This window comes from Helianthus annuus, chromosome 17 (assembly GCF_002127325.2).
Source record: "Helianthus annuus cultivar XRQ/B chromosome 17, HanXRQr2.0-SUNRISE, whole genome shotgun sequence".
In the NCBI taxonomy this organism is placed as follows: domain Eukaryota; kingdom Viridiplantae; phylum Streptophyta; class Magnoliopsida; order Asterales; family Asteraceae; genus Helianthus; species Helianthus annuus.
The window spans coordinates 60,943,209-60,971,182 of record NC_035449.2 but is presented as its reverse complement, the minus strand read 5'-3'; the positions used below and the strand labels follow the sequence as shown (position 1 = coordinate 60,971,182).

The 27,974-nt window shown below is 40.0% G+C and overlaps 1 protein-coding gene across 1 annotated transcript; it reads right to left on the bottom strand.

The window, feature by feature from the left end:
- Positions 1–4,807: 4,807 nt before the first annotated feature.
- On the bottom strand, positions 4,808–6,776 carry LOC110920624 (zinc finger protein CONSTANS-LIKE 16). Its single transcript, XM_022164797.2, has 2 exons — positions 5,559–6,776; positions 4,808–5,201 (listed from the first exon to the last, which is right to left on the bottom strand). The coding sequence occupies exons 1-2, from the start codon at positions 6,636–6,638 to the stop codon at positions 4,959–4,961; spliced, it is 1,323 nt and encodes a 440-aa protein (XP_022020489.1). The 5' UTR covers positions 6,639–6,776; the 3' UTR covers positions 4,808–4,958.
- Positions 6,777–27,974: the final 21,198 nt, after the last annotated feature.

The window sequence follows — 27,974 nt, the reverse complement described above, 5'->3', positions numbered from 1 at the left end:
TGAAGTCCACGGTTGGCGAACAACAAGCTGTAATACAACGCCAACAAGCTGAGATTGATCAACTTAAAGCCGAAAACGTCTGTTTAAGAGCTGCAGACGAGGAAAGACAAAGAAGTAGTTCTGTACTTCAAAAGCTGGCGGAAGATCTGAGAAGTAGATGCGATGTCATGAAAGAGTGGTACGACTCGCGAAATACCACAATACTTGAAGGGGCTAAGAAGTTAAACACTGGCTACGAGTTTCTACGATCTCGGGTTGCTACACTGTGGGAGGATAGATGTAAGCAGCAAGAAATACTGAAGAAAAGGGATGATGATCCCGAGGATCAAGGTAATCCTGACCCCTCTGCTACATCACAGCAACCGACAGCAGCTACATCTTCCGCAATTATTGTTGCTCAGCCACAAACAGTTGAATCTACACAAGGAACTTCTTCTGGAGCAGCTGAAGAAGTACAGCAAATTGAAGGTACATCTCATATTCCTAGCAGTGCTGATCTCGCATTGCAGGTTATTCATCCATTCACCGGTGAATTGCTTGAGGAAGGAGAAATTGTTGAAGATCTCTCACAGCAGCAACTGTTGAAGAATCTTCAAATGCTGAAAACATCGAAGAAATTATCATCAAGGGAAATGTGAAGAAGTCTTCGTATGTTAGACAAGATGGAACTGAGTTTGCCCCGTTTGATGAAGATTGGTTAAAAGACAATGTAGAAGACATTGACGAGCATCTGAAGAACCGTGATTCATCAGAAAATGCCACCGATGCATTCTCCGCGTGGCGTCAACAGTTCTTGTCAAAAGCTTCCAAACCCGTGCCTGAGGCTGCTCAAGTTGACTACTTACGGTTTGAGAAAGTGAAGCCTAGCGGGAGAATCCTGTGTTGGATGTTTGTGAAGGAGATACATTGTGTTGCAATTAAGCGGGAGTTTGGGATCCAGTACTTTCGATCTTTACTGAGCATTCTATCTTTGCCATTTTATGATGTGGCCGCTTTGACAAAGATAGATCTCATAAATCGTTCAAAATATGATGGTGTGACATTATTCGAGCGATTGATTAGAATGAACAAGAAGTCTGGGTGGAAGGACAAGTCTTACAAACCTCAGCTCCCCATCTACCAAAAAATCAAGTTTACCCTTGATCCGGCAACCAACACTGGCAGATACAAACTTATTTACGAGCCGGCAAAAGTGGTAGACAAGATTCCTTTGATGCCAATGAGGCAAGACTTTCTGGGTGAAATGCGTTTATGGTGTTATGATTCTGACACACATGAGGCGGTGATCGTTTTCAATGGCGATCAAGAGAATTTCAGGATGTTGGATCCAATGTGGATAGTTAATATGTCCGCATCCGACATTAACAAGTTGTACCGACATGACATATTCTATGAAGACAAGGACGCACATCAGGCGTTAAAATTTCAGCGCGTCGCTTGCTTCTGTTACTACAGGGGAATACATTCGGGCAGTTCATGGTCCGAACGACACTGAAGAAGGAAGATATAAAGACCGAAGATGAGTAACAGACAAGGGGGAGTTTGTTGATGCATTTTTTGTGTCTGTCACTAGTCTTGTAATTTACGATGTATTTTGTACGGTCATTTATCGTTTATCAAGTCTGTATTCGCAGTCGACCAAGTCGGATATCCTCCTATCTGCTTGTGTCCGACTTATTTGTCTCGTTGGTTATGTAATAGTCTTTGAACAATGCATGTTGCATGTTAAGGGTATTTCTGTCATTTGTTTATGCTTATAGGTGCCTGTTGTTTGCTGTCTGTTTGCAGCAAACAGATTACAATTTGCAGCCTTCGACGAAACAGAAGTGTTTCGTCGAACACTTGTCGACGAAACAGACTTTGATCTGTTTGTTTCTGTTTCGTCAAGATCAGTGACGAAACAGATGTGTTTCGTCGTCTGATGGGCTTAGTGTTGGGCCCAGTTCCGTTTCGTCGGCCCAAATATGTGTTTCGTCAAACTCTTTATGGCCCAGCTGCTATATAAAGGCACAGATTGTCTCAGTTACAACTTAGAGATGAGAGAATACCCTGAAGGTCACTTTGTCTAGACTGTGTTTGTATCAGTTGCATTCTCATCCAGTTTAATCAAACGATTGTGTTTCTTTGGTTAAACCACTGTTCTTACTTTGTTCTATGTTTGATTTGGCTTAGTTAAGTGGATTCCGCACACTTAACTTTGTTTGTTATAAACAAGGGTTTGGTTGTGTAAATCGATCCTCCGATTTGAACCAATGCTATCTTTAGAGTGAGTGCTCGTCTAAAGCACAAACATGACCCGTATTTTTATTTCATTAGGTTTTTGGTGATGTGAGGATGAAGGATTCGGTGTATATACTATATTATGCTCACATATTTTGCACTGGATTAGACATAACCCCAAAAGTTAATTGAGTTTGTAATAAAGGACATAACCTACAACAAAAAATAAACGTAAATGATAAGTGTTACTTTTAACATTAAGGACGTCCAATATAGTTTTGAATAAAGGTGAAGGGTGTTGTCTCTGATTTTGTCTTGAAAATAAAATAAATTTATTTTTGTCTAAATTCGAAGCGAATAGAGTTATTTCGAATTCTCGAAGTTTGAATTTGAACCAAATTACGAATTGCATGTGAATCTAAATTTCAAATCCGAATCAAGTTCCCCGAATCTAATTCGAATTTGAATTGATTATGTGTCCTGGATCAAAATTTCAAAATTCGAATAATTCATTTAAATTAGTTTGAATATTTCAAATTCGATTCGTTGAACACCCTTACTACACCAACTTGTTTTAGTGGTCATGTCAGTTGATTGTCGTTTGACATTTTAATAGTGTCGGTTGGGTTGTGGCTTCCCAATGTCAGTTATGGTCGTTTGGACTCTTATCTTTGTCATTTGAAAGGGTATCAAGAGACGAGACATGGTGCCACATCATTTGGGTCATTAATGGGTATTGCTTGGAACTGGATTCTAAGATGTTATTTAGGTAAGATAAGAAGGCGTCGTTTAGATTAAGGCTCAGTATCGTTTGACATGTTATAATTAACACAATACCAAAAAATAAATTAAAATAACAAGTAAATAACGAAATTTACCCTTTCATTTATTACGGTTCGAGTCCGGTTTACAAGTAGGTCGGATTTTAGGATTCGTTTTTGACAGATGTTTGCAGAAAACATTTACTAAAAGGGAAAGAAATATCCACTCAAGCGCAAATTCTTTTCTTTTGGACACAAAATCCAATATTTTATTTTTGAAACTTTCACGAGACCCTGCTAATCAACAAAATCAAACAAATCACAGATTGTGTTGATGTGTGGTAACATTAAAGTGGTTTCTATAGGAAGCCATTGGAAAAAAAATAAACATAAAACCTACTACATGGAAATTATGTGTTTACCACTCTACCTAGGGGTGTTCAATATTAGAATCAGATTCGAGAAATCTGAATTCGATTAGATTATATCTTAATGATCGAAATTCAACTCAAATACGAACACATGATTTCGATTTGATTTGAAATTCAAATTCAATACACACACAAATAAATCTTAACCTGAGAAACATAGGAAGCAAAGTGCTGACATATGTTGGAACTAAGTGAATTAGTAGATAATATTTGCACAGGCATGAAGCTTAGAAATTAATCATTTTGTACTTTTAGTTGTTAATTAATTTCCTTGCAATAACTTGTTATCAAATATGAACTTGTAATATGGATGTGTCACTTTAAATATTTTGGATATTTTTTTATGGTTGATTACTTTTATAAACTTGTTTTTTATGTTAAATAATTTCAAGTCTGCAAAAGCTTTAAAGATAACAGGGTTATTGGATTTTAATAATCCTAAGTTTCACCTGTTGGCCGGTAATAATCTTAACTTTAAAAATTACCTCCAATAATCCCAACTTGTAAAAGTTTGGCCGCCATTGATCCTTTTCAGACATATAAAAATTTGGTCTACTCAATAGATTCAATTACACCTAGAGACTCCTTAATTGATTTAAGTGCACCTATGTTAGAAAAGGATCAATGGCAGCCAAACTTTTACAAGTTAGGATTATTGGAGAGAATTTTTAAAGTTGAGATTATTATCAGCCAACAGGTGAAACTTAGGATTATTAAAATCCAATAACCCAAGATAAAATACATTTATTTTTTATTGAATTCGAATTGAATCGAATTAATCCGAATTCGAAGTTTGGATTGGAATTGAATAAACTTATAAATTGTGAATTCGAATTGAATATGAACTCAAAGTCAAGATTTCAGAATAATTCAATTCGAATTCGAAATTTGTTTTGTTGAACAACTCTAGTGTACACCACCTTTGAAGGTTTTAGCAGCTTGTGATGACTATAAAACACTTAGATCTAGTACCTTAGTTATTTCTTTATCAAAAAGGGAATTGAATACTTTTTCTTCAAAACTGATATATGAGGGTTCTTATCTTTCTCTAAAATAGATGTATTGATTTAGGGTTTTTGAAACCTTATTTATCATAAGAAATGGTTTTGCTTAAATAGATCCATGTTTTCTTAGATATTAAGTTGATTAATTAGGTTTTTGGTGAATAACAGGAAGTGTCTTAATGAAGAGAAGCTCAAGAAATATCAAGACTGGACCTAGGGTTTGGCAGAAGCCTAGTTGGGTCTTTGTGTACTATTAGGTTTAAAAAAACACTAATTTATAAATTAAAAAGAATTGGATATCAACTTGATCTGATCAAAACAAGACACCAACAAACAAATTGTTTTTTTTTTTTTTTTTTCTAATCTAATCACCAATATAAGACCACAAGACTAATTGCAAAACAAAATTGATTTCATATATTGATTATTAATTCTTATGAACATTCTTAATTAGGAAGACCTAATTAAGCACAAAGCTTAATACCATACAAAACTTGAAGATGGATATGTAGTGTTAGCAAGATATACATGTCAACTGTTAGTTATTTGCTAAGCAAAGGAAACCCTGAAGAAGATGCCCTCTTCACAAATCTTCCTTTCATTCTAGGCCTCTTCTCAGCGTTTAATTTCCGAACCTCGTACCTTATTTTCTTCGAAAACAATCTCGTTCGCCTCTTTTCTCGATACCTCGACACCCTCGCCTCTCTCCCTCCATCTAACATTGCCGGATTCCCTGTCATCATCCCCATATCTCCATAAGGATGATGATGATGCATTATCCCATCCTGATACATCAAAACAAACACAATGTTAATCCCATGATAAAAGGTTAGAAGTTAGTTCATTAAGGAAAACTTGGTCGTGTAGGTAAAAAAAGTGTGCTAATGTTGTATTGTGGTTACAAACGATTTTCCTTTAACAGTAAGTCAAATCATACACCGTACAACTGTTTTTAACCGAAAATAGAAACTGAGGTTTAAAACACATGTTTTTAACTTTTTATGTCTGTAACACACTAGTGCAATAATAAGTGTCTATTATTGCATCATTGATAACATGTCAGAAAGAGTAAATTGGTCATGATTGATTATATATCAGAAAACTGTTAAAAAAGAAAAAGTTGAATGGAGTCATAAACCTACCAAGCATTCAGGCCAATCTAACTCCGGTCGGTCACCGGTGGTCCACGGTGATCTTTGCTCATCCCAAGCAGCAATGATTCCTTCATAGTTATCTAACTTCAATATTCTTTTATTCTTCTTATTTTCGTCATCATCTTTTTGTACAATATGAACATTATTAACATGATCATCTTCTTCTTCATCCACTTTCACCACACCCATATGCATACAATCACCACCTTCAACCACCACTTTCTCATCCCATAACGGTGAATCATAATCAAAACTTAACTGAAACGGCTCTCTCATCATCTCTATCTCACTTTCTAATATGTCACACTGCATATGATCATCTTCTTCTTCGACTTTCACTCTCTCCATACTCTCTTTCTCTCTGCAATCAAGCAACCCTAATCCCTCCATAGCAAATGATTCTTCATCTAGACCTTTTCCCAGTAAACTCTCCACGTCAGCAGCGAACTCAGCTAGTTCCACGTCGGATGGAAGTATTAACCCGTTTAAACTATTCAAATCCACCATCACTTTATTTTCATGATGATGATGATCAACATCTACTGGATCAGTTGTCACCTCGGTTTGCTTCACAGGTATCGCGGTCTCATTCGAATTCGAATTCCCAGATAGACAAAGTTCGGTTTCAAACGGATCAAACACCGGAACTTGATACAGAAGCTGTTCTTCAGATGTAACAGTGGTCATCTCATCACTTCCAATCTCCGGGACTAAGTGAAGAGGATTGAAGTTGAAACTCATGCTGCTTTCTTCGGATTTTGGCGTCTGTCGAGACGCATGCCTGTTCCCGCCCCGTGGCGTCCTGGGTTTCTTAGTGAAACCCTGGGGCCACGGTAGCGGGGCAGGTTTATCTAAAGAAGAAAGCTTTAAGGAAGCAACTTTTAATCGGACACGTTCATGTCGGCGAGCCAAAGGGTTGGCCGAATGAACTGATCCATCACATGATTGACATAAGAAAGCGTCATCGGCGGCACAATACCACCGAGCACGCTTTCTTATACAATTATCACAAGCTCTAGCCGTTTTTCCTCCTATAACGTTGGCCAAATTTTTGTGGGATGAGACCATGGGTAGGAGCTTTTTGTTTTAAAATTATTGAGAGTTTGAATAAATGTATGATGGGATTATAGGTTTTGTTTTGGCCTTTTGGGTTGTGATGGTGGATGAGACCCACTGTGTGCACTTTTTACAGAGAACAGTATGGTAGTACTAAAGGGATTTTATAAAGACTATATGGTAAGATGCACTTGTGTAGTTCAACAAGGTCCCACAAAAATGCCTTATCTTTATTTAATTGGCTAAGCTATGAACTCCATCCTTGAACTCCTTTTGCTATTGGTTGCCTTTCCATTCACTAGATTTCCGTGGAGCCCAAGTCATTTAAGTTTGGTTCCCATATCATTTTTATCAGACAGTGTTTGTGCAAATTGAAATAAATATGTAATAGAATTGGGTATTGATAATAATGTTTTGATATAAGTTTTATTAACTTGAGAAACAAGAAACAAAGCCATTAATTTGTGTGAACATAACTTAAACAAATATATTCCACAAACCTTTTTTTATTTGCTAATAAAGTGGCAAGGATGGAAAATATTATCAGTGAAGTGAAGACGATTGAGTATCTGTGGGTTAGAAGTAGAACAAATTTCAAGAATATATCTAGGAAAAACTGATGTAAATTTGTGATTATATAAGTTTTGTTGTCTTGTGGCCTCCCGGTTTTCAGGTTGGTGGTTTTTAATGAAGTTAACGTTTCAAAAGAAAGTTAAACAAATATATACTCTACTCAAGTATCTAATAGAAGTTTTATGAAATTAAGTTATTAATTGGTTACTGAAATATATCCTAGAAGTTTACTCTTATACATACTTCTTTTAATATTACTTTTGTGCTCCCTCCATCCCATTAAAAGTGTTCTATTTTGAATTTTCAAAGTCATTATTTAAAATATATCCTAGAAGTTTACTCTTATACATGCTTCTTTTAATATTACTTTTAATATTCTTTTAATATTACTTTCGTGCTCCCTCCGTCCCACCATAAATCACATGATCTTCGGTGACGGACGCAATGCAAGTCCTTGGGTGAAGATAGAGCCCGTCGATGACAGTTGTAAGAAAAAAAGTGTGCGGGTAATTGTCAACAGACTACTGACCATGATTACCTACAATCGCTAACAAGTCATGAATCTAGAGATTAACGACAATATTTTATCGTCGGATCAACAAAGGATAAGTAAAAAACCTTCTAGTGATAGATTTCCCGGGAAACTTTCATTGAGGGATCAACAATGGACCTTTCATCGGATCACCGAGGAACCTTTTCATTGGTCATATCGAGTTTACGTATAGAAATAAATAAATAACAATGAAAAGGTACTAGTAAATGTGAATATAACATTTCTTATAATTAAAGATCTAATACTATAAAAAAATCATTTCAATTAAAAGTTTAATAATATACAAAATATGTTGAATATACATAGCTAGTTATTACAAGGGAGAGGGTCCAGGGGTAAGGTTCGTGACTCGTGTCCAGGCATGCATGTGTTGGACTCATTAATGCTCAAAACTGTTGCATTTAACTGGGCTTGTAAGAGTATTCTCATACATTTATATATTTAACTATAAAACATCATTTCTCTACAACTTGTTTATTCTATAAAAACATTTCATATCCGACTCTCTACCCCTATCTTACTCGCAAACACTTTTTTCATTGTTTTTTTTGGTTGATTAAAAATGCCCCAAACCCGGGGTTTCCGTTACTGGATTCACACTACAGCAAATAGTACAAAAAGTAACATCAAGTAGTAAGTATTTACAAGCAAATAGAGTAAATATGTCTTAAATATAAAAAAAAAAATAAGATATGATGCAAGGCGCCAGATTGGAGCCTTTGCCTCAAGCCAGCCTCTAACCAGCCAATCAACCTCATGTGTGTACTAAAAGTTAACTACGCTGATCGATTGAATTTTAGTTCAAAACGGATAACTATAAACTTTAACAAGTATTAAAAATACAAAGCACTCAAGGTGGATCACATAACTTTGTATTACGTAACAAGGGTAAATTACACTTATCGTCATTTATATTTGTAACGGGTTGCAATAGATGACCTTTAACTTTAATAATTACAGTCACAGTCTTTTATTTGCAAAACCTGTTACATCTTAGGTCCGTTGACCCTAACCTGGTTAAAACTTTTAGTTAAATGAGGTCATGTGCAACCCATGTGAGGGCAAAACAGTCATTTAATAAAATAATTATAAACCTAAACCATTATCATCTCCCTTTCTCCCTGTACTCTCTCTCCCCCCCCCCCACCCCTTTATTCTCTCTCTCTACTTTAATCAGACACGAGGCACTGTTCAAACTAGAAACCCTAATTGACACTTTCTTCAAATCAAAACACAAATTCATGATCAAATCATAAATTGTTCACCGATAATCATCATCTTTTTCAAGCTCTATCATCCGATTCACTTAATTTCAATTTTAACGTTCAAACCCTAATTCGAGATCAAATCGTATCTGTAGTTGTTATTAGTTCATTAATCCTTGATCATCATCTTCTTCTTCTTCAATTTCTGTTGTCTGATTCAGGTAATTTCAGTTTTGACCGTATGGTTCAAGATTTAGGGTTTTGATTTTGTTCAAAATTGGGGAAATCATCGTACTGTTCTTTGATCATTAATCATCATCATCATCTTCTTCTTCAAGTTTTGTTGAATTATATGAGTTATGACTCTGAAGAACATGAATCAGATGTTGAATTTGAACAGTTGTTGAGTGAAGATTTTGAAGGATTGAGTTATGATAAAGATAAGATGAGGTTAACTTTGTGATTAAAGTGTACGGTTCATCATTTAGGGTTTTGATTTTGTTCAAAAAAAACCCTAACTTTGTGATTAAAGTAGACAAGGTTCTTTTGATGGTGGCAGGACTATGGAGGTCAGTGGTGATGGTGATGGTGATGGTGATGATGTCGGTGGTCGACGGTGTTGGTGGGCGATGGTGTAGGTGGTGGTGGCCTGATGATGATGGTATGTAGAGAGAGTGAATACAGGGGAGAGAGAAAGAGTACAGGGAGAAGGGGAGATAATGATGATAATGGTTTAGATTAATAATTTTTAAATTTTGACATTTTTTTGTATTAAATGACTGTTTTGCCCTCACATGGGTTGCACATGACCTCACTTAACTGAAAGTTTTAACCAGGTTAGGGTCAAAGGACCTAAGGTGTAACAGGTTCTGCAAATAAACGACTGTGATTGTAATTAATGATTAAAGTTAAAGGCCATCCATTGAAACCCGCTACAAACATAAAGGACGAAAAGTGTAATTTACCCTATGTAACAATCATAGTAATCCATATCATCTAAATCATTAACTCATTACTATTAAGTATGCATACACTATATACTATATGTGGTTGTACAACCACTGACAAGCAACAAATACACAGCCACTATAATGTGGTTCCATAGGTCACTGCCTATCATATAGCCTCGTAGGTAACCGTGTATTGTGCAACATGCATACTATATAAACTAGGGATGAGCTCAGTACCGTCCGATACCGAAAGAACCGGTACCGAAGATCCCCAAAAGTGGGTACCGGTTCCAATACCGAATATACCCGATTCGGTACCGGTACCAGTTCGGTACCGAAAATGCTAAAAGCCGGTACCGAAATAGTACCCGGTTTGGTAAATTCGGTACCGATACCGATTCGGTACTGGTACTGAGAACAATTTGCTCATCCCTACTATAAACACTTTACTACTATAATACTTTAGCACTTAAACCTGTATATACTATACCTTAGCAAATTTTGTCATAACTATCATTTAGAAGAAAATGTATATGCTTTACTTTGAAAACTATAATGAGTATTCACGTCACCTCAGAACGATAAAGTAATGAGGGTTTTAAAAACTCACATATTGCTCTTTGTTGGTGCAGTTTTGTGTCTGTAGCTTGTTCTTACGTCATCGTAATGTGTACGGTCTTTGTTTTTGGTCTTGTACAGTTTTGGTCGAGTCGGCCAAGTCAAGATATCCTCCTATCTTGACTTGGCGCGACATTTACTTTGTTTATGATGTAAATCAGTTTGCAAAATGTGCAACTGATAGATGTTATCATGTTTGGATCTCTTTGTATATGGTGTGTGTATGTTATTGTTATTATAAGGTTCCCTTCCCACGAAGAGGCAAGGTCTTCATGGGAATCCATGTTGACAAACAATGGATATTGGTGTAAGAAGGGTTCACTACGAACCCTTAACAGTTCGTAGAATATGGATGTTAAGGAGATATAACCACGAACCCTTAACAGTTCGTGGCACATGGAGGGTTCGTGGATATAACAGTTCGTGAACTGTGGGTTTTTGTCAATGATCACCAGGAAGGCTCACACCCTTCGTGGGCTCCTTAACAGTTCGTCGGCCAGTAACACCCTTCGTGGTGTTACCGGGTATCAGGGCCGGCCTATATAATGACACTTGTTCACCATTTTACCTAAGAGAGTCTTGTGAGTTTTGTAAAACAGTGTACTACGTGTATGTACTGAATTATCTTCAATCAATCAAAGCTTTGTGAATCTTTGAGTACTTGTTGTTTGTTCCATTTTGTTTGGTTTGCATACTTACGTGGATTCCGCACTCGTTAGTGTGTTAGTATACAAGGAAGTAGGTTTAATCTTGATCCTCCAAGTGGACCTACAAGTGGTATCAGAGCTTTGGCTCTCTTCCTTGTTTAAAACCAAGCAAAACTTTGTGTTTGAACACTTTGTGAAATTTCTGGAAGTGGTTTTTGAGTTTGATAACAAGAACTTCAAGTTTTTTTTTTAAAAAAAGGGTGTCTAGAACTTAGTAAAAAGTTGTTGGTTTGAAGATAATTTTTATAAAAACCCAGTTAAAACACATGGAGACATGCTAGGACTAGGTTTTTCTTAAAATTTCTTTCAAAATCTGTGTTCGTCAAATTTTTCCGGCAAGTTTGTTGACCGGAAAAGTGACCGGTTTGTGTTTGGTAGATAAAAGTTTGAAAAGGATTTTCTGAAAAGGTAAAATCTCGAATGTTTGTTTCTAACTATATTGGGATAGCCAGCTTTTATCTTTTCTAAAATCAGATAAAGTAAATTGCTTTAAAAGGTGGAATCTCACCAACTTCCCTGTTGACGGTTGACAAGGCTTGTGGACGAACCCTTAAGAGTTTGTGGTCAGTCCTCCTCAAGGGATAGTGGACGAACTGTCAAGTCTTAGTGACTTTACACCATTCGTCGACGTTTGGGCTGTTCAAAAGCTTTATTGGGCTTTAATTGTTATTGGGACAGTCCGTTTGGTTTAGATAGTAGAATTAAGTTTGGGCTTTACTAAATTAACATTGGGCTTCACAAAAAATTTTCATTGGGCTTCAATTTTTAAGGGTTCGTGGTGTTTAAGAGTTCGTAGATTTTGAAAGGGTTTGTGGCTTTTGTAAGGGTTCGTGGCTTTTATAAGGGTTCGTGGCCTTTGTAAGGGTTCATGGGTTGGCAAAAACTTGTGTTTGTCACAGAAGACTTGTAACTTTGTCATAAGTTACAAGTTTGTGTTCCTTTTTTTGTGTTTTTATAAAAGTTCAAAATGAGTTCAAACCCTTAGAGTTGGAGCGAAACCTCAAGTATGCCACAAGATCCTTCACAATGGGTGAAAGGATTGATCCCGAAAAAGGAAATTACCGAACATCAATGGGCATGCGTCGCGAATCAAAACACTAGCATTCAAAATATTCTCTTAAGCGAGAGTGAAACGGAAAGCCACAATCGTCCACCAAAATTGAATCACATGAACGATTATCCATCATGGAAAAATCATTTTCACACGTATGTTTTAGGGCAAAACACCGAATTGTGGACATGTTTTACCACGCCATACAATGTAGCTCTCGAAGAAGCAGGTTCTAATGCACAAGCTTTGGCAGGATGAGCGAAAATGATAAAAAGGCTTACGATCTTGAGAAGAAAGCCTTTGCTATCCTTGCGCAAGCACTTCATAAGGATATCTATCATCAATTTGCGTATTGTACAAGTACAAAGAACTTGTGGGATGTCTTGGAAACTAGAGGAGAAGGAAATGCTGCAACAAGAAAGATTCGCCATGATTTGTTAAAGAGGGAGTTCGAAGCATTTCGGTTTATGGAAAATGAAACACTGTACGACATGGCTACTCGATTCTATCACTTGCTTAGTAAGATGCACTCATACAAGGTTTTTGCTACACATCAAGAAATGGTCATGCGCTTTGCTGATGCTTTGCCACCCAAGTGGAGTCAGTTCATTGACTTGCTGAAGCATACTGGTGTTTTGGATACGGTGAGCATTTATGAATTTGTCCAGAAGCTCGAGAACAAGGACGAAGAGGAAATTCGAAAGGCTAAACGACTTCCAGTTCCACAAAACCCCGAGATATACTTTGGAGGTCTTAATATGGGAGTTAGTACTAGTCAGCAACAACCGAAGCTTCAAACCGCTTTTATATCAAGTACAAATCCTTATGGTCAACCAGTTCAATCACCTAGTGCACTTACAGATCCTTATGGGAGACCGTTTGATCCAAGTGCCTATCTACCACCACCTAAACCCACACAACCAATCGGTCCTCTCACAGATCCTTATGGAAGACCATTCGATCTGAACACCTATCTTCCTTTTTCACAAGCTGCTCCTCAACAAACCCAACAACAACCCTCTCCATTTTCACAAACTACCCTTCAACAACCATCTCAACCACATCCTCAACAAGCCTTTTATGGAAACAACAATACTCAACCTACAAACCCTAACACTGTCAGATCTGATACTTCAAACTTCACCAAAGTAAGTGTGGAAGGTGCTCGGGAACATATAGAGCTTCTAAATACAATGGTGAGTGCCTATTGTGGATTAGTCGCCGGTCAAATTGGGAACATTAATTTGACGGATGAATACTATCAACAAATAGACAGGGAGGAAATGGAATTGATGGATATTAAGTGGGAATTTGCAAGTGCAGTGAGAAGAGCTAAAGACTACATGAGGAGAACGGGTAGAACAAGTTTGGAAAGCAAGAGGGATACTAAGTACGGTTTTGATAAGGATGCAGTTACGTGCTTTAATTGTGGTGAGAAGGGCCATTTCAAACGGGAATGCACTCGACCGAGCAGGCAAGGAAATCAAAATCCTTTCACAAACCAGTCAACCTCTTCCAATGCCAATCAAGTGAACAATGAAAGGGACATTGTAGCAGTTAACAATTCAGGTAATTCAAACCAGTCGGGGCCTTCCAATTCAAACAGGGCACTAGTAGTTCATGCAGATGAAGGATGTGACTGGTCAGTTCAACTGGGAAATCAGGGAACGGAAGGAAATGGAGGAACTGCTTGTTATGCTAAGATCATCAAGTATATCAAGTATGTTCACAGTGAGGAGTTTTCTGAGGATGATGACAGTTCTGGTTACAATGGTAGCTCGGATGAGGAAAGTTCAAATGCAGGTGGTTATGGTTCTGATTCGGAAGTCAAGGAAACTCTTGCTGCTGAGGTTGACAGTTTACTTAAAGAAGCTGAGGAACTGAAAGAAGCAGAAGAGATTAAAAGGCAGAAATCTGTGTTGGTAAGGAAAGCTGAAGTCGCATCCAACGAAATGGAAAAGTTCTTCACTAAGGATGGATCTTTCTCTTATCAGACTGCCTTTATGGTAACTGCTGCAGCTTCGACTAGTAAGGTAAACACCGAAACTTCTAGTGTATGCAATGATTGTGTAGAATTGAAACGTAAGCTAGAAGTAGTAACCAGTCACAATCAGGGTTTGGTAGTTGACCTTTCAAAATGCAAGGAAGCAAACATGGCTTTAACTCACAATGAAAAGGATTTCAAATCTGTTATTGAAACACTTAAGCAAAGTGTATTTGAATTAAAAAAAAAAACAATTTTGAATAAGCAAACGGGAATTAATAACTATATTAACATCATTGAGGATTTAAAGAAGGAGTTAGCCATTGCCAAATGCGAGCATGATGCGATCAAGCTCAAGTTAGAGAGTTATTCTAACTCCCGATATGTCCTTGATCATATCATCGAGGTCCAAAAGCTGAAAGGGGATGTGAAATGCATTGGGTATAAGTCGTGTCCACCTCCGCTGAGACACAATTATACCAAACTGCCTGATGAGGAAGAAATGCCACGGTTTGAACCATCTGTACCTCTTAATCCCGAAGAGTTTGCAGCAGGTTTAGGGTTCAAACTAGATGATTCGTCAAAGGAATAAGAAAAGACAGAAAATGTGTCTTGTGCCATGGACCAAAGTCCTCCAATAATTGAGGATTACATTTCATCAGATGATGAATCTGATGACGTATCGGCTGACTCAGATGAGAGTTATCAGGATCAATATCTTGACAAGAAGAAAGGAGTAGAAATTACTGTTGAGAATCATATTTTGTGTGTCCTCCTACTCCCGTTGCTCCCATTGTGCAACTAATTGCAAAACAAGAGATTGATTTAATCTAGTCTGTGGAGAAATCCGTGTCTACATTTGAGGGTGATAATGTGTTGTATACTTTGGTTGGTAATGATAAAATTTACTCAAACAAGGATTTCCCAATTAAAAACGTTAATCCATCAATGATTGAACGAGTTTTAGAAGATTCTACCAGTAAGTTTTTGGGTAAGGCGATCCCGAGAGTTAAAATAACTCAGTGTGATCCTATTCCAAAATCTGAAGTTAGAAAACAATACGGAAATCAAAAATTACCAACTGAAAAACAACCAATCGCCCCTAAAGGTAAACAACAAGAAAAACAAGCTCAGCAACCTAAGGTCGAACCAAAGGGAGCTCGAAACAAGAAAAAGGGAAGGGATGTTAAATTTGTGGCCTCAAGCGGTACTGACAAAGTTGAAACTTTTGAAAACAAATCTAATACTGCTTTTGTTCAACAAGTCAAAATTTTGAAACGTAACAGTGATAACAATTACACTCAACATACAAATGGGTGTGATAATGAAGCTAGTACCTCAAGGCCCACAAGTTCAACATCGGGACATCGTTCAGAATCTCCTAAATTTGTTGAAAGGAGAACACGTTTTAAGTGTGGGGAATTTCGGCATATAATCAAAAATTGTACAAACCCACCAAAACCTAAGTTTGTTGAAAAATCCCCTCCTGAAAAGGATTACCAACGTCGTCCTGTGTCACCTAAACAAGACAAACAAATTGTTAAGGAACAAATAGCAAAACAACGACGTAAAAATGTTAAGGTAATCGAAAAAGCTTTAAAACCGGATGTTGTTGAAAAGGGACCAAGTTCATCAAATTCGTCAAAACCAGAAGTGTCTAAAACTATAAATAATAATCAATCTAGTAAACGACAACAATCTTGGAAACCTAAAACCGGTACAGTTTCAGGGGGAGGCACACCATTTCCAAATCATCAAGAAATAGAAATAACATTTCTTGATGATAAGGGTCGACCCAAGACCACTAAGGCTTGGGTCCCTATCTCGAACTGATTGTTTAGTGTGTTGTGCAGGGTATTCCAAGAGGAACTGTGAATAGTCTTTGGATTGTTGACAGTGGAGCATCCCGGCACATGACAGGCGACTTAAGGCTCCTGTATGATGTGAAAATCATTAGGGGAGGTTATGTTGCTTTTGCTGGAGATAAGGGCGGATACATCACTGGAGAATGAATGATTTCCAATGGTGTTGTTAGTTTCGACAAGATCAATTATGTGCGTCAAATTGATCACAATCTTCTTAGTGTTTCGCAAATCTATGACAAGAAGTTCACGGTACATTTTGATGATACCGGTTGTTATGTGCTAAAACCCGGTTTCAAGATTCCCAAAGAATGGATTATGTTGACAGCTCCAAGAATTAATGACTTGTATATTCTTGATATGAGCCAAGCTATTACCACGTCTGCACAAGTTACATGTTTTGTCTCAAAGGCCACTGAAAAGGAGTCCATATCTTGGCACAGACGTATGGGTCACATTCACTTGAGGAAGATGAACCATCTGGTGAGAAATAATCTTGTGAATGGTGTTCCAGTCAAGAGTTTTCATTTGCAAAACATTTGTGTATCGTGCCGAAAAGGAAAGCAAACGAAGAAGTCCCATCCAATCAAGAAAGTCAACACCGTCAACATGCCTCTTGAACGTCTTCATATGGACCTCTTTGGACCTATGAAGCACAAGACTACGTTCGGAGATGCTTATTGTTTGGTAGTTACTGATGATTATTCAAGATTCTCATGGGTATCGATGATGGCACATGATGACGGGGGTAGCCCAAGGTTAAATAAAATGACTAATATGCAAGAGCTTAAAAGGTTGAAAGGTTCATCGGATGAAAAGCTGCAAAGTGAGAAAAGCGAGGAACAGTAATCAGTCACATCTGAGAACTCGCCTCACCAACTCACGCCCACAAACTCAGAGCAGGTCTGCACAAGTACACTCTATTAACCAGGGGTCTAAAGCCTTCAACCCCAAAAGGGGAAACCCTCCATTGCAAACAGGTTTCTCTAGTCTTGTATATGCCATTTCAGGAGATGTCTTCCCCTATAAGAAGACAACTCATTTTCACTCCTGGGACATTCCGAAACACAGAGATTCCTTAATCTCTGGTCATTCAAAGAGTACTTGATCACTTCCAAGTTACTCTTCATCACATTCACCACACACTCATTCTATTTGCTTTCTTTTCTGGATTCGAGCTTGCCTCGGAGAAGGAACTTCAAAGCAAATAACAATTACATACTAGTGAACCTCCTTCCACGTTTTGCAAACGTGGAGGGACCCCGCGACCTGCGTTAGGCAAAACTGAACCCTTCAGCCCTTTTGCCTAACCAACTTAGCTACCATCCTTGGTCCCGTGTTTGTTGCATCAACAAGTTGGCGCCCACCGTGGGGCTACGCCGCTGTTTCCTCTCAAAAAAAGACCTAGTAGTGTAGCTCCCTTCACTCAAAACCACCATGTCAGAAAGTGGATCCCCGGGAGAGGTGAACCAGATCCCTAACACCTCCACCCCGGGTAGTGGCCAAGCTCACACAACTATAACAACACCGTTTTCAACTCCGGGGAGTACACCCGAGTTCCTTACCTTCAACACACCAACCCCATCCAGATCTGGGGCTCCGTCTCCCAAGGTTGGTGTGTCGGACACCCCGGCACGTGTTGAACTTACCCCCGAGGGGGTCGCTAATAACTTTCTCGAGTTAAGGTCACTTCTTAACCAGCATGTGAGTAGAGAAAGGGAAAAGGGGGTAAGGATTCGTCTAGATTACGACGAACCTGAGCCAACGTTGTCTCCTGGGCCACCCCTACCACCCTTTGGTACAAGAGGTGAGGCTGGTCCAAGCAACCCTTCAAACCCTCATCCTTATCTATCCACTATGACAAATCCAACTGTTCATCCTATTCTCTCTTCCCAACCATTTGCTAGTGGCACTCCTCTGGGACACGAGTTAACGCTTGACCAACTCCTACAGTCCCCAGTGACCAGCTGTCCTGCTTCTCTAGCTACCACATGGGAACAAGCTCTGTCCGTGCTCCCTTTAGCACGGAGTGCTGTTACTAGCACCCCTCTCGGGGTAAACTGCTCAGTTGGTCCAGGAAGCCTTCAGGGTTTCAATCTTGTACCCAACATGATGTCTCAGATGATGGCCAACTTCCCATGGCAACACTTCATCAATCAAGTGCTAGCCACCCAGGGGAACCATGGCAATAGCAACAATGTAGGTACAAGACCTGAAGAAGACTTGGCTAAACCTTACAAGCCAAGTAACCTTTCCTGCTTCTCAAGGCAGATAGCTGATTATGATTTTCAGTCAAAGATCAAGATGCAGCCCACATCAGAACGTATGATGGGACCGAAGATCCCGAAGATCATCTCCAGATCTTCACTGGTGCTGCTCGAATAGAAAAATGGTCAAATGTTGAATGTTGCCTAATGTTCATGCAGACTCTTGTTGGATCTGCCAGAATCTGGTTCAATGACCTACCTGCTCAAAGCATTCGAAGCTTTGACGATCTCAGCAGAGGTTTTCTGGCAAACTTCTCCCAACAAAGGCGATACGTTAAGGACGCAACAGTAATCTTCCAGATATAACAACGCGACGATGAAAGTCTTCGGGCATTCATTGAACGGTATAAAAAAGAAGGACTAACCTATGTAGGGGCTGACGAGAAAATGAGAGTGGCCGGTTTTATGAACGCCATAACCTCCAAATACCTCACACGAGATTTCAACAAATCTCTGCCCAAAACCTTAGAGGAAGCCCTTGAAAGGGCCGAAGCTCACATTCGGGGAGAGGAAGCTGTGGATATCAAGGAACAGAGGAAAAGGGGGTCTGGCTGGCGAAGCAGTAGCCCAGCCAGAAAGAGAGGAAACTTTAACTCTTACGACAGACGCCCAAAGGGTTCAGACCCTCGAAGGGTTGAAGGACGAAACCCTTCAGGCAGAGATAAAGGCATGAGTTTCACTCCCCTCACCAAAACCCCTCAAGAAATCCTGGCAACGGAAGAAGTCAAGCAAAACTTTAGACCTCCCAGGCCTCTCCCCAAGAGTCGAAAAAATGAGAACTCCACGCAGTTCTGTGAGTTCCATGAAGAAAAGGGACATCACACCAATGATTTCTTCCAACTGAAAAAGAGAATTGAAGAGGCCGTTAAGTCAGGAGAGCTCGCTCATTTGGTAAAAGGGGTTCGAGACAAGATGGCTGAAGGCAAAGGGAAGGAAGTAAACATGGTGTATTCTGATGAAAAGGCTCCTTACAAAAAGCAGCGGTTGGAAGCTTGGGAGCTTCAGTGTGTCTGCTTCCCCCCAACAAGGAAGGACCCACTTCCTGGTCCCCTTGTGGTTGAAGCCACCGTGGGCACATTACAAACATGTAAAGCATACATAGACACGGGAGCAGCCACTGAAATCATGTTTGAAAAATTTTTCAACCAATTAAGCGATGAGGAACGTTCAAGGCTTCAACCCTCTGGAACCTCCATAAAAGGTATCGCCGATATAACCTTGAAGCCTTTGGGGAAGATAACCCTTGATGTTTGTTTTAAGGAGGGATCAAAAGAAAGAACCCGATCATTGACCTTTGTGGTTATCAACATCCCTTCCAACTATGACGTAATCATAGGGAGGCCTGGACAATGTGCATTTTACATGGCAGTGTCTGTCGGCCATGGCACAGTCAAATTTCCTACTGAAAGAGGGATAGCAACCCTTCAACCCTCTCAGGAAGCTTACCTGATCGAGGATGAAAGCTCAAATGGTGAGAAAGACAAGCAAGGGTTAGTCATCAACCCTAAATACCCTGAGCAACGAATAAGGGTCAACCCCAACCTTTCCCAAGAGACTCTTTCATACCTTGAAAAGCTGCTGAAGCATCACAGTGATGTGTTCGCCTGGTCTCCTGAAGATATGACTGGGATCCCCCGAAGCATTGCTGAACACGAGTTAAGAATACCACCGGATGTCAAGCCGGTGGTTCAAAAGAAAAGAAGCCTGGCACCCGAGAGAAGCCTGGCAGCTTGCCAGGAGGTTGAAAAGCTTGTATCAGCTGGTATCCTCCGAGAGGTCAAGTACCAATCATGGATTGCAAATCCTGTTATGGTCAGAAAACCCGACAACTCTTGGAGAATGTGTATAGATTTCAAAGATCTTAACAAGGCTTGTCCCAAAGATTGCTACCCGCTCCCGGAAATTGATCTCAAGGTTGATTCCCTCACGGGGTATCCGTTTAAAATGTTTTCTTGATGCATACAAAGGCTATCACCAAATCCTCATGAAGAAAGAGGATGAAGAAAAAACAGCTTTCCACACAGACAAAGGCATTTTTTGTTACCAAAAGATGCCTTTTGGCCTCAAAAATGCAGGTGCCACCTATCAGCGTCTCGTCGATAAAGCCTTTGAAGACCAAATCGGTAGAAACATGGAGGCATATGTCGATGACTTGGTGATTAAGAGCAAAACGGAATACCAAATGCTTGATGATATCCAAGAAACTTTCAAAAACCTTAGAAAGATCAACATGAAGCTCAACCTGGAAAAATGCTCGTTTGGATTCGATGAAGGAAAATTCCTGGGTCACATCGTCGGAAAGCAAAGTATCAAGGCCAACCCTAATAAAGTAAAAGCAGTCCTTGAAGCTAAACCACCAAGAACCAAGAAGGAGGTTGAAAGCTTAAATGGGAAGCTTGCAGCCTTGAAGCGTTTTACCTCAAAACTAGCCGAAAGGTCTCTACCATTCTACAAAACGCTCAAGAACTGCTCAGATAAAAAAGATTTCAGATGGACCGATGAAGCTGAAGAAGCTTTCAACCAAATGAAGCAGCACTTAGCTTCCCTACCAGATATTGCAGCACCAGAAACTGGGGAGCTCATATCGGTGTACCTTTCAGTTGCCGACGAAGCCATCAGTGCAGTTCTCACTATTGAAAGAGACAAGGCTCAGGTACCCGTTTATTTTTTCAGCAAAACTCTAAAACTAGCTGAAACCAAATATCCTCCCCTCGAAAAGCTCGCTCTAGCCCTGGTTCAAACAGCCAGAAGGCTTAGAAGATACTTCCAAGCACATCCTATACAAGTGGTCACTGACCAACCTGTCAAGAATGTGCTTGAAAAACCTGAGAACTCAGGAAGGCTAGCAAAATGGGCAGTGGAACTAGGTGAACATAACATCACCTACGTCCCACGAAAAGCCATTAAAGCTCAAGTCCTGGCTGACTTCCTAGTTGAAGTCCCAAACCAAACAATTGAAAAGTAAACACCACAACCGCTGAACCCTCCAACCCTGAAGCCTGGAAATTATTCACTGATGGGGCTTCAAGCGTTGAAGGGTCAGGAGCTGGTTTAGTCCTAATCAACCCTGAGGGGCTAGAATTCACATATGCTCTCCGTTTTAATTTTCAGACCACCAATAACGAGGCTGAATATGAAGCATTGATCGCTGGCCTACGACTGGCCAAAGAAATGAAAGTCAAAAAGCTTGAAGTGTTCACTGATTCACTACTAGTATCAAGCCAAGTTAATGACAGCTATGTCGCCAAGGAGCCCAACATGAGAAGGTACAAAGAAAAATCCAAGGAGTTAATGAACACCTTCCAGACATGCAACATCAAACAGATTCCAAGGTCCCAAAACAAAAAGGCCGATGCCTTGAGCAAATTGGCATCCCTCACGTTCGCCCACCTCACGAAAAAGGTGTTGGTTGAAGTGTTAAGGGCCCGGTCGATTGATGAATTGGAAGTGCAAGATGTAGTCACCGAGGAAGATCCAAATTGGATGACTCCTATCAAAAAATTCCTTCAAGACAATGAACTACCTAATGATCAAACAGAAGCCGAAAGGGTAAAGATCAAAGCAAGACAATATGTGTTGCAAGGAGAAACCCTCTATAAAAAAGGTTACCTTGCACCCTTGCTAAGATGTGTGGGCCCTGAACAAAGCAAGTATTTGGTTAAGGAAGTGCATGAAGGAATATGTGGAGCTCATTTTGGAGCTAGGTCGGTGGTTGCAAAGCTCATGAACCTTGGATACTTCTGGCCATCAATGCATCGTGACACCGTTGAGCAGCTGAAGAAATGTGATGCCTGTCAAATCCATTCCCCAATACCAAAAAGTCCCAAACATGACCTGGTTCCCATAACCTCGGCATGGCCATTCCATAAATGGGGAATGGACATTGTCGGGCCATTCCCTCCAAGCAAAGGGGGAGTAAAATTCCTATTGGTAGCAATTGATTACTTCAGCAAGTGGCCAGAGGTTAAACCCCTTGCCAAGATCACAGGAAAGCAAGTCATAGACTTTGTTTGGGAAAATATCATCTGCCGCTATGGGTTGCCAGGGGTAATTGTCACCGATAATGGGAAACAATTTGCCGAGAAACCCTTCAGCCTTTGGTGCAAGGAATACAGGATCAACCAAATCTTCAGCTCAGTGGCTTACCCGCAGTCAAACGGCCAGGTTAAAAGGACCAACAGAAGCATAGTGGAAGGCATCAAAACAAGATTGGGGAGGTATGAAAGTAATTGGCTTGAAGAATTGCCTAGCGTTTTATGGGCAATTAGAACAACAGAAAAAACAAGTCATAAGAAAACACCTTACAGCTTAGTATTTGGATCCGAGGCCGTAATCCCCGCTGAAATAGGAGTTGTAACCCAACGAATTGTCAACATGGATCCCGAAGTAAACCAGCAAGAGACCATGTTGAACTTACAACTCCTAGAGGAGGCCCGAGATCAAGCGGCAATACAAGAAGCCAAATACAAGCAAAAGATGGAAGCCTACTACAACAAGAAGGTCAAGAACGAACGATTCAGGCCAGGGGATCTAGTCCTCAGAAACAACGAAGCTAGCAAAAAAGAAAATCAAGGGAAGCTAGGCCCAAAATGGGAAGGTCCATACACCATCCTCGAAGCACACAAGGGCGGATCCTATAAGCTGGGAGATTCAGAAGGCAAAAGGCTTCCAAGGCATTGGAACGGAAAAACCCTGAGAAAGTTCTATGTTTAGAAAGTTTGGTTTGTATCAAAACAAAAACCTTTTGTAAAAGCAGATACTGCTTGAATGAATGAAGTCATTTTATCAAACTTGTCTTTCTATCCTAATAACAGGTTGAGAACCTAGCAAAAAACTCCATGGCAAGGGCCATGTAAGGGGATGAGCTCCCAGGCCATATCGCTCAATAGGTTTAAGGGTTGAATGGACCTATATAAGGGGTGAGTTCCTAGATCAATACAACTCCATGAGATTTATTAAGAAAAAACAATAATGTCTCATAGACAGGTTTGAACAGCCTACACCAATCGTTCCTTAAGTCTTAGAAACATAATCAACAAATAGACTTACGAAATCAAGCAAACTACAAAGAAATAAGGAAAAGGATAGATACTACGTCTTGATGTTAATAAACACTAAGGTAAAGTGTCTGCAGCACGGAACCCTTTAAAGTGTAAAAAGCATAAAGACAAAGTAAACAAAGACAAGGCAAGAAAATAAAAATAACTGACAAAAATAAACAAACTTATCAATTAAACATGCAAACCAAACCAGAAGCTACCAAGGTTTCAAGCCAACAGAAAATAAGCTCGAAAGGTTAAAGGCTTCAACCCATTAACAACTGCACAAAAAAGCTTGAAGGGTTGAAAACCCACAAAACAAACCAAGCAAAATAAGTAAACAAACATAACACAAACAACATAGCAACCATCATACCATAATTAGGAAGGCCATAAAAGACCTTCAGAAGGAAGTCAAAGCAAGTCCTAGTAACTTGCAAATAAAACTAGTGTTCAAACGGCCATACAGGCCTAACCAACCACAGGAACCTTAAGGGTTCCTAAAAACCTAATATTGTTTAAAACATTACAGACATAAAGTGTTTGCTAAGAAAGCTACGAATAAACATTAGGTAGCAGAAGGCTTGGAACCTTCAACCTTAGACTTCTTGGCTTTCTTAGTCTTCTTCGCCTTAGCACCCTCATCACCACCAACCGCAGAGGTCTCTAAACCAGCATCTTTTGAAGCATCAGGCAAACTTGAGAGGGTATCGTCACTATCCCCAGAGTAAGACCTCTTCCTTGACAGGGAACCCAAAACCTCAGCACACACTTTCTCATTCAACCCCTCAGGCTTCAAATCCTGTAAAACAGATAAAGGCTTACCAAAGCAGGAAGAAACTTCATGAATGTAGGGGTAGGTTAGCCTCTCCATCTGCTCAACAGAAGCTTTGAAGATATCAGAAGCCTCGGGGCAAAACATAGGTGATTTCTCCAAGGGTTGTCCAGACTCACGAAGCTTGTAACCAGCAGTAAGGCCTTGATGTTTCCCCAGGTTCAAAAGCTTAGTGTAAACATCACCAAGGGCAGAGTTAAACTCCTTGGAATGTAAAAGGTAAGTGACAACCTGCTGGAAACCATGCTCAATCAACCACTGATTGTCCGCAGTAACTTGGCCAACCGGAGCTTTCAACCCTTCTTTTTCTTCACGAAAAGCTTGTTGCTGAACAGCCAAGGCCTCTCGGTCAGCCTTTAGCTTCAGCAAGTTAGCCTCAAAGCTCTTCCTCAGATCACCCATCTCAATATCATGCATCTTTTTCAAATCACTAACCTCCTTCCGCCACGCTGCTTCCTTCTCTGCAAACCCAGCTATTTCCTTCTTCATTGATGCTAAGGAGGATTTCATCTTATCCTTCTTCTTGGAGAAGTCCTCATATTCCTGCATCCTTTGGCGAAAGCGAGTAATCCCTTGAGGAAGCATAGCAGCAAGGTTACAGGTGGTTAAAACCATGCGAGACAACATCAAGTCATCATCCATCTCAGTAATGGTTTGGTGCACAGAAGGAGGAGCAAGATGACTAAGAGCAGCCTCACAAACAGCAGCATCCTTGAAGGTGTCATCATTCTTCACTAGCCAAGTAGGCACATAAATACCTTCAGGGTTCAACCCTTCAACGTCCCTGCTTGAAGATTCCTGAACAGGGACAACCTTCTTGCCTCGAACCTTCTTACCATGAACAACCAACTCCTTGTCCTTCTCAACACCCGCTTCAACTTGATCCTCCGAAACTTCAATATCATCACTCAAATCCACTGGCTCAGTAGAAGTGGATTGAGGACCAGCTTTCAACAAACGACGAGAAGATCGGCGAGTTGAAGACTTGGGAGCATTAGACTTGGTAAAACCCTTAACGTTGGCAACACTAGCATAACCCGTGCCCTCAAACCTTTGCTCGGAAGTCCTAACCACAACATTCTCACCTGGAACAGACGGGGTATCCTCAAACACAACATCAGACGTGTCGTCACTCTTGATAAAGTCCAAAGCGGACATAACTGGTAAACACAAACAAAAGAAAATAAGTCATAAGCAAAGTAAAATAAGAAAAGGCATAAGGGGGAAAATGCATACCAATGCCATTTCTCATTAACACCGGATCCCGATCGGCTTTTCCCCAAATATTACTAACCCCTAAAAGCACTAACAAATGTTCGGGAAAGGGACGAACCCTCGAAGGGCACCCCTGAATGGCTGTAAGAAAAGCATCGTTCAACTCAGATTCAGAAGGCTCCGGATCATTAAGAACAGCATCCGGATGCCTCCACACCATTTTGAAAGAACGATAGATTCAGAAACCCAGAGAAAGCGATCCTTCCAGGACCCAAGCGTTGTAACCATGGACGAAATAAGACAAGTATCAACCTTTGATGTCTCAAAGGTGAACCAGTCACCATTTTTGGCTAAACGAAAAAACCTCCGAAAGAGCAACAAAGAGGGATCATACCCAAGAGCACGACACAACACTTCAAAGTGCAAAACCCTAGCCATCCCCTTCGGATGAACTTGCCCAAAAGAAACGCGATAATACTCAAGCAAGTTCAAAACGAAAAACGAAAAAGGGTAACGAAGATTAGACCACTGAAAATGACGACAATACAAGGCAATCGAACCAGGGTTTGGTTTGTCAACAGGAACATCGCAAGCAGCGGCAGTTGGGTTAAATTTTTTATCAATACCATATTCCAAACAAAACAAGTTTACTTCCTCTTGTGTCATTCGAGAGAATGACTTTGCTAAATCTTTAAGGGCACCCATTTTTGAAGAAAGTAAAAACGAAAATGGAAGAGAAAACTAACCTGAAGGAAGAAACTTGGAATGATTGTGAGTAAAATGAAAAAGTTTTACAAGTATAAAATAAATATGATTTTAAAACAGGGGTAATAAAGTAAATAAATGGTTCCTGCAAAACCGCCGCCTGACACACATCAATCAAAACAACTGTCAATCGTTTAAAATTCAAAATTCAAAAAGTAACTGCCTCAAGCCTTTCAAGCCTCCAAGCAACGAACCCTTGAAACCTTTAAAACATATGCATAAAAGTCAGAAGTCTTTGAGCATACTACCCCAAAAACCTCTGACTTGGGGGGCTGATGACGGGGGTAGCCCAAGGTTAAATAAAATGACTAATATGCAAGAGCTTAAAAGGTTGAAAGGTTCATCGGATGAAAAGCTGCAAAGTGAGAAAAGCGAGGAACAGTAATCAGTCACATCTGAGAACTCGCCTCACCAACTCACGTCCACAAACTCAGAGCAGGTCTGCACAAGTACACTCTATTAACCAGGGGTCCAAAGCCTTCAACCCCAAAAGGGGAAACCCTCCATTGCAAACAGGTTTCGCTAGTCTTGTATATGCCATTTCAGGAGATGTCTTCCCCTATAAGAAGACAACTCATTTTCACTCCTGGGACATTCCGAAACACAGAGATTCCTTAATCTCTGGTCATTCAAAGAGTACTTGATCACTTCCAAGTTACTCTTCATCACATTCACCACACACTCATTCTATTTGCTTTCTTTTCTAGATTCGAGCTTGCCTCGGAGAAGGAACTGCAAAGCAAATAACAATTACATACTAGTGAACCTCCTTCCACGTTTTGCAAACGTGGAGGGACCCCGCGACCTGCGTTAGGCAAAACTGAACCCTTCAGCCCTTTTGCCTAACCAACTTAGCTACCATCCTTGGTCCCGTGTTTGTTGCATCAACAGCACACAAGAGTGAGACTCCGGGAATCCTCAAAAATCTGCTCACTTTACTTGAAAATTTGTATACTTTGCGGGTAAAACGAATCAGAAGTGACAACGGTACAGAATTTAAGAATCAGGTAATGGACGAGTTTTATGCTTCTAAGGGAATTCTGTATGAGTACAGTTCTCGTTACATGCCTCCACAAAATGGTGTCGCTGTGAGGAAGAATAGAACGCTTATCGAGACGGCAAGAACTATGTTAGTGGAGTCGGAGCTTCCTGTTCAGTTTTGGGGGGAGGCTGTGGCTACTGCTTGTTATACATTGAACAGGGTTCTTACTGTCAAAAGGCACGGGAAAACATGTTTCGAATTGTTGCATAGAAGGAAACCGGATGTGTCTTACTTAGAACCGTTTGGCGCTCCATGCACTATGATTGGTCCACATGGCAAGTTTGGTCCAAAGGCTATCGAAGGCTTCTTTCTTGGGTATGCTACTCCAAATTTCAGGGTGTGGAATCTAGAAACGAAAAAGATTGAGGAATGGGGTGAAGTTAGGGTTCAAAGGTACACTGAATGTGTGAGAGCTCCGGGTGCTCCTTGGATGTTTGATTATGATGGACTGTTTGATTCCTTTATTCTGCCAATTTTTGATGAGGCGTCTGCAGCAGCACAAAAATGTTACTTGAAGGTGATGCAGCAGTTGATTCATTATTAGTACGACCAATTATTGTTAACCAACAAGAATCTGGTTCGGTTAATAATGTTGTTCAAAATGAGGAATTTGAAGATGAAGCAGATTATAATGTTTCGTCGGAAGATGATGAATTTCATGATGCAAATGAAGCAACTCCAG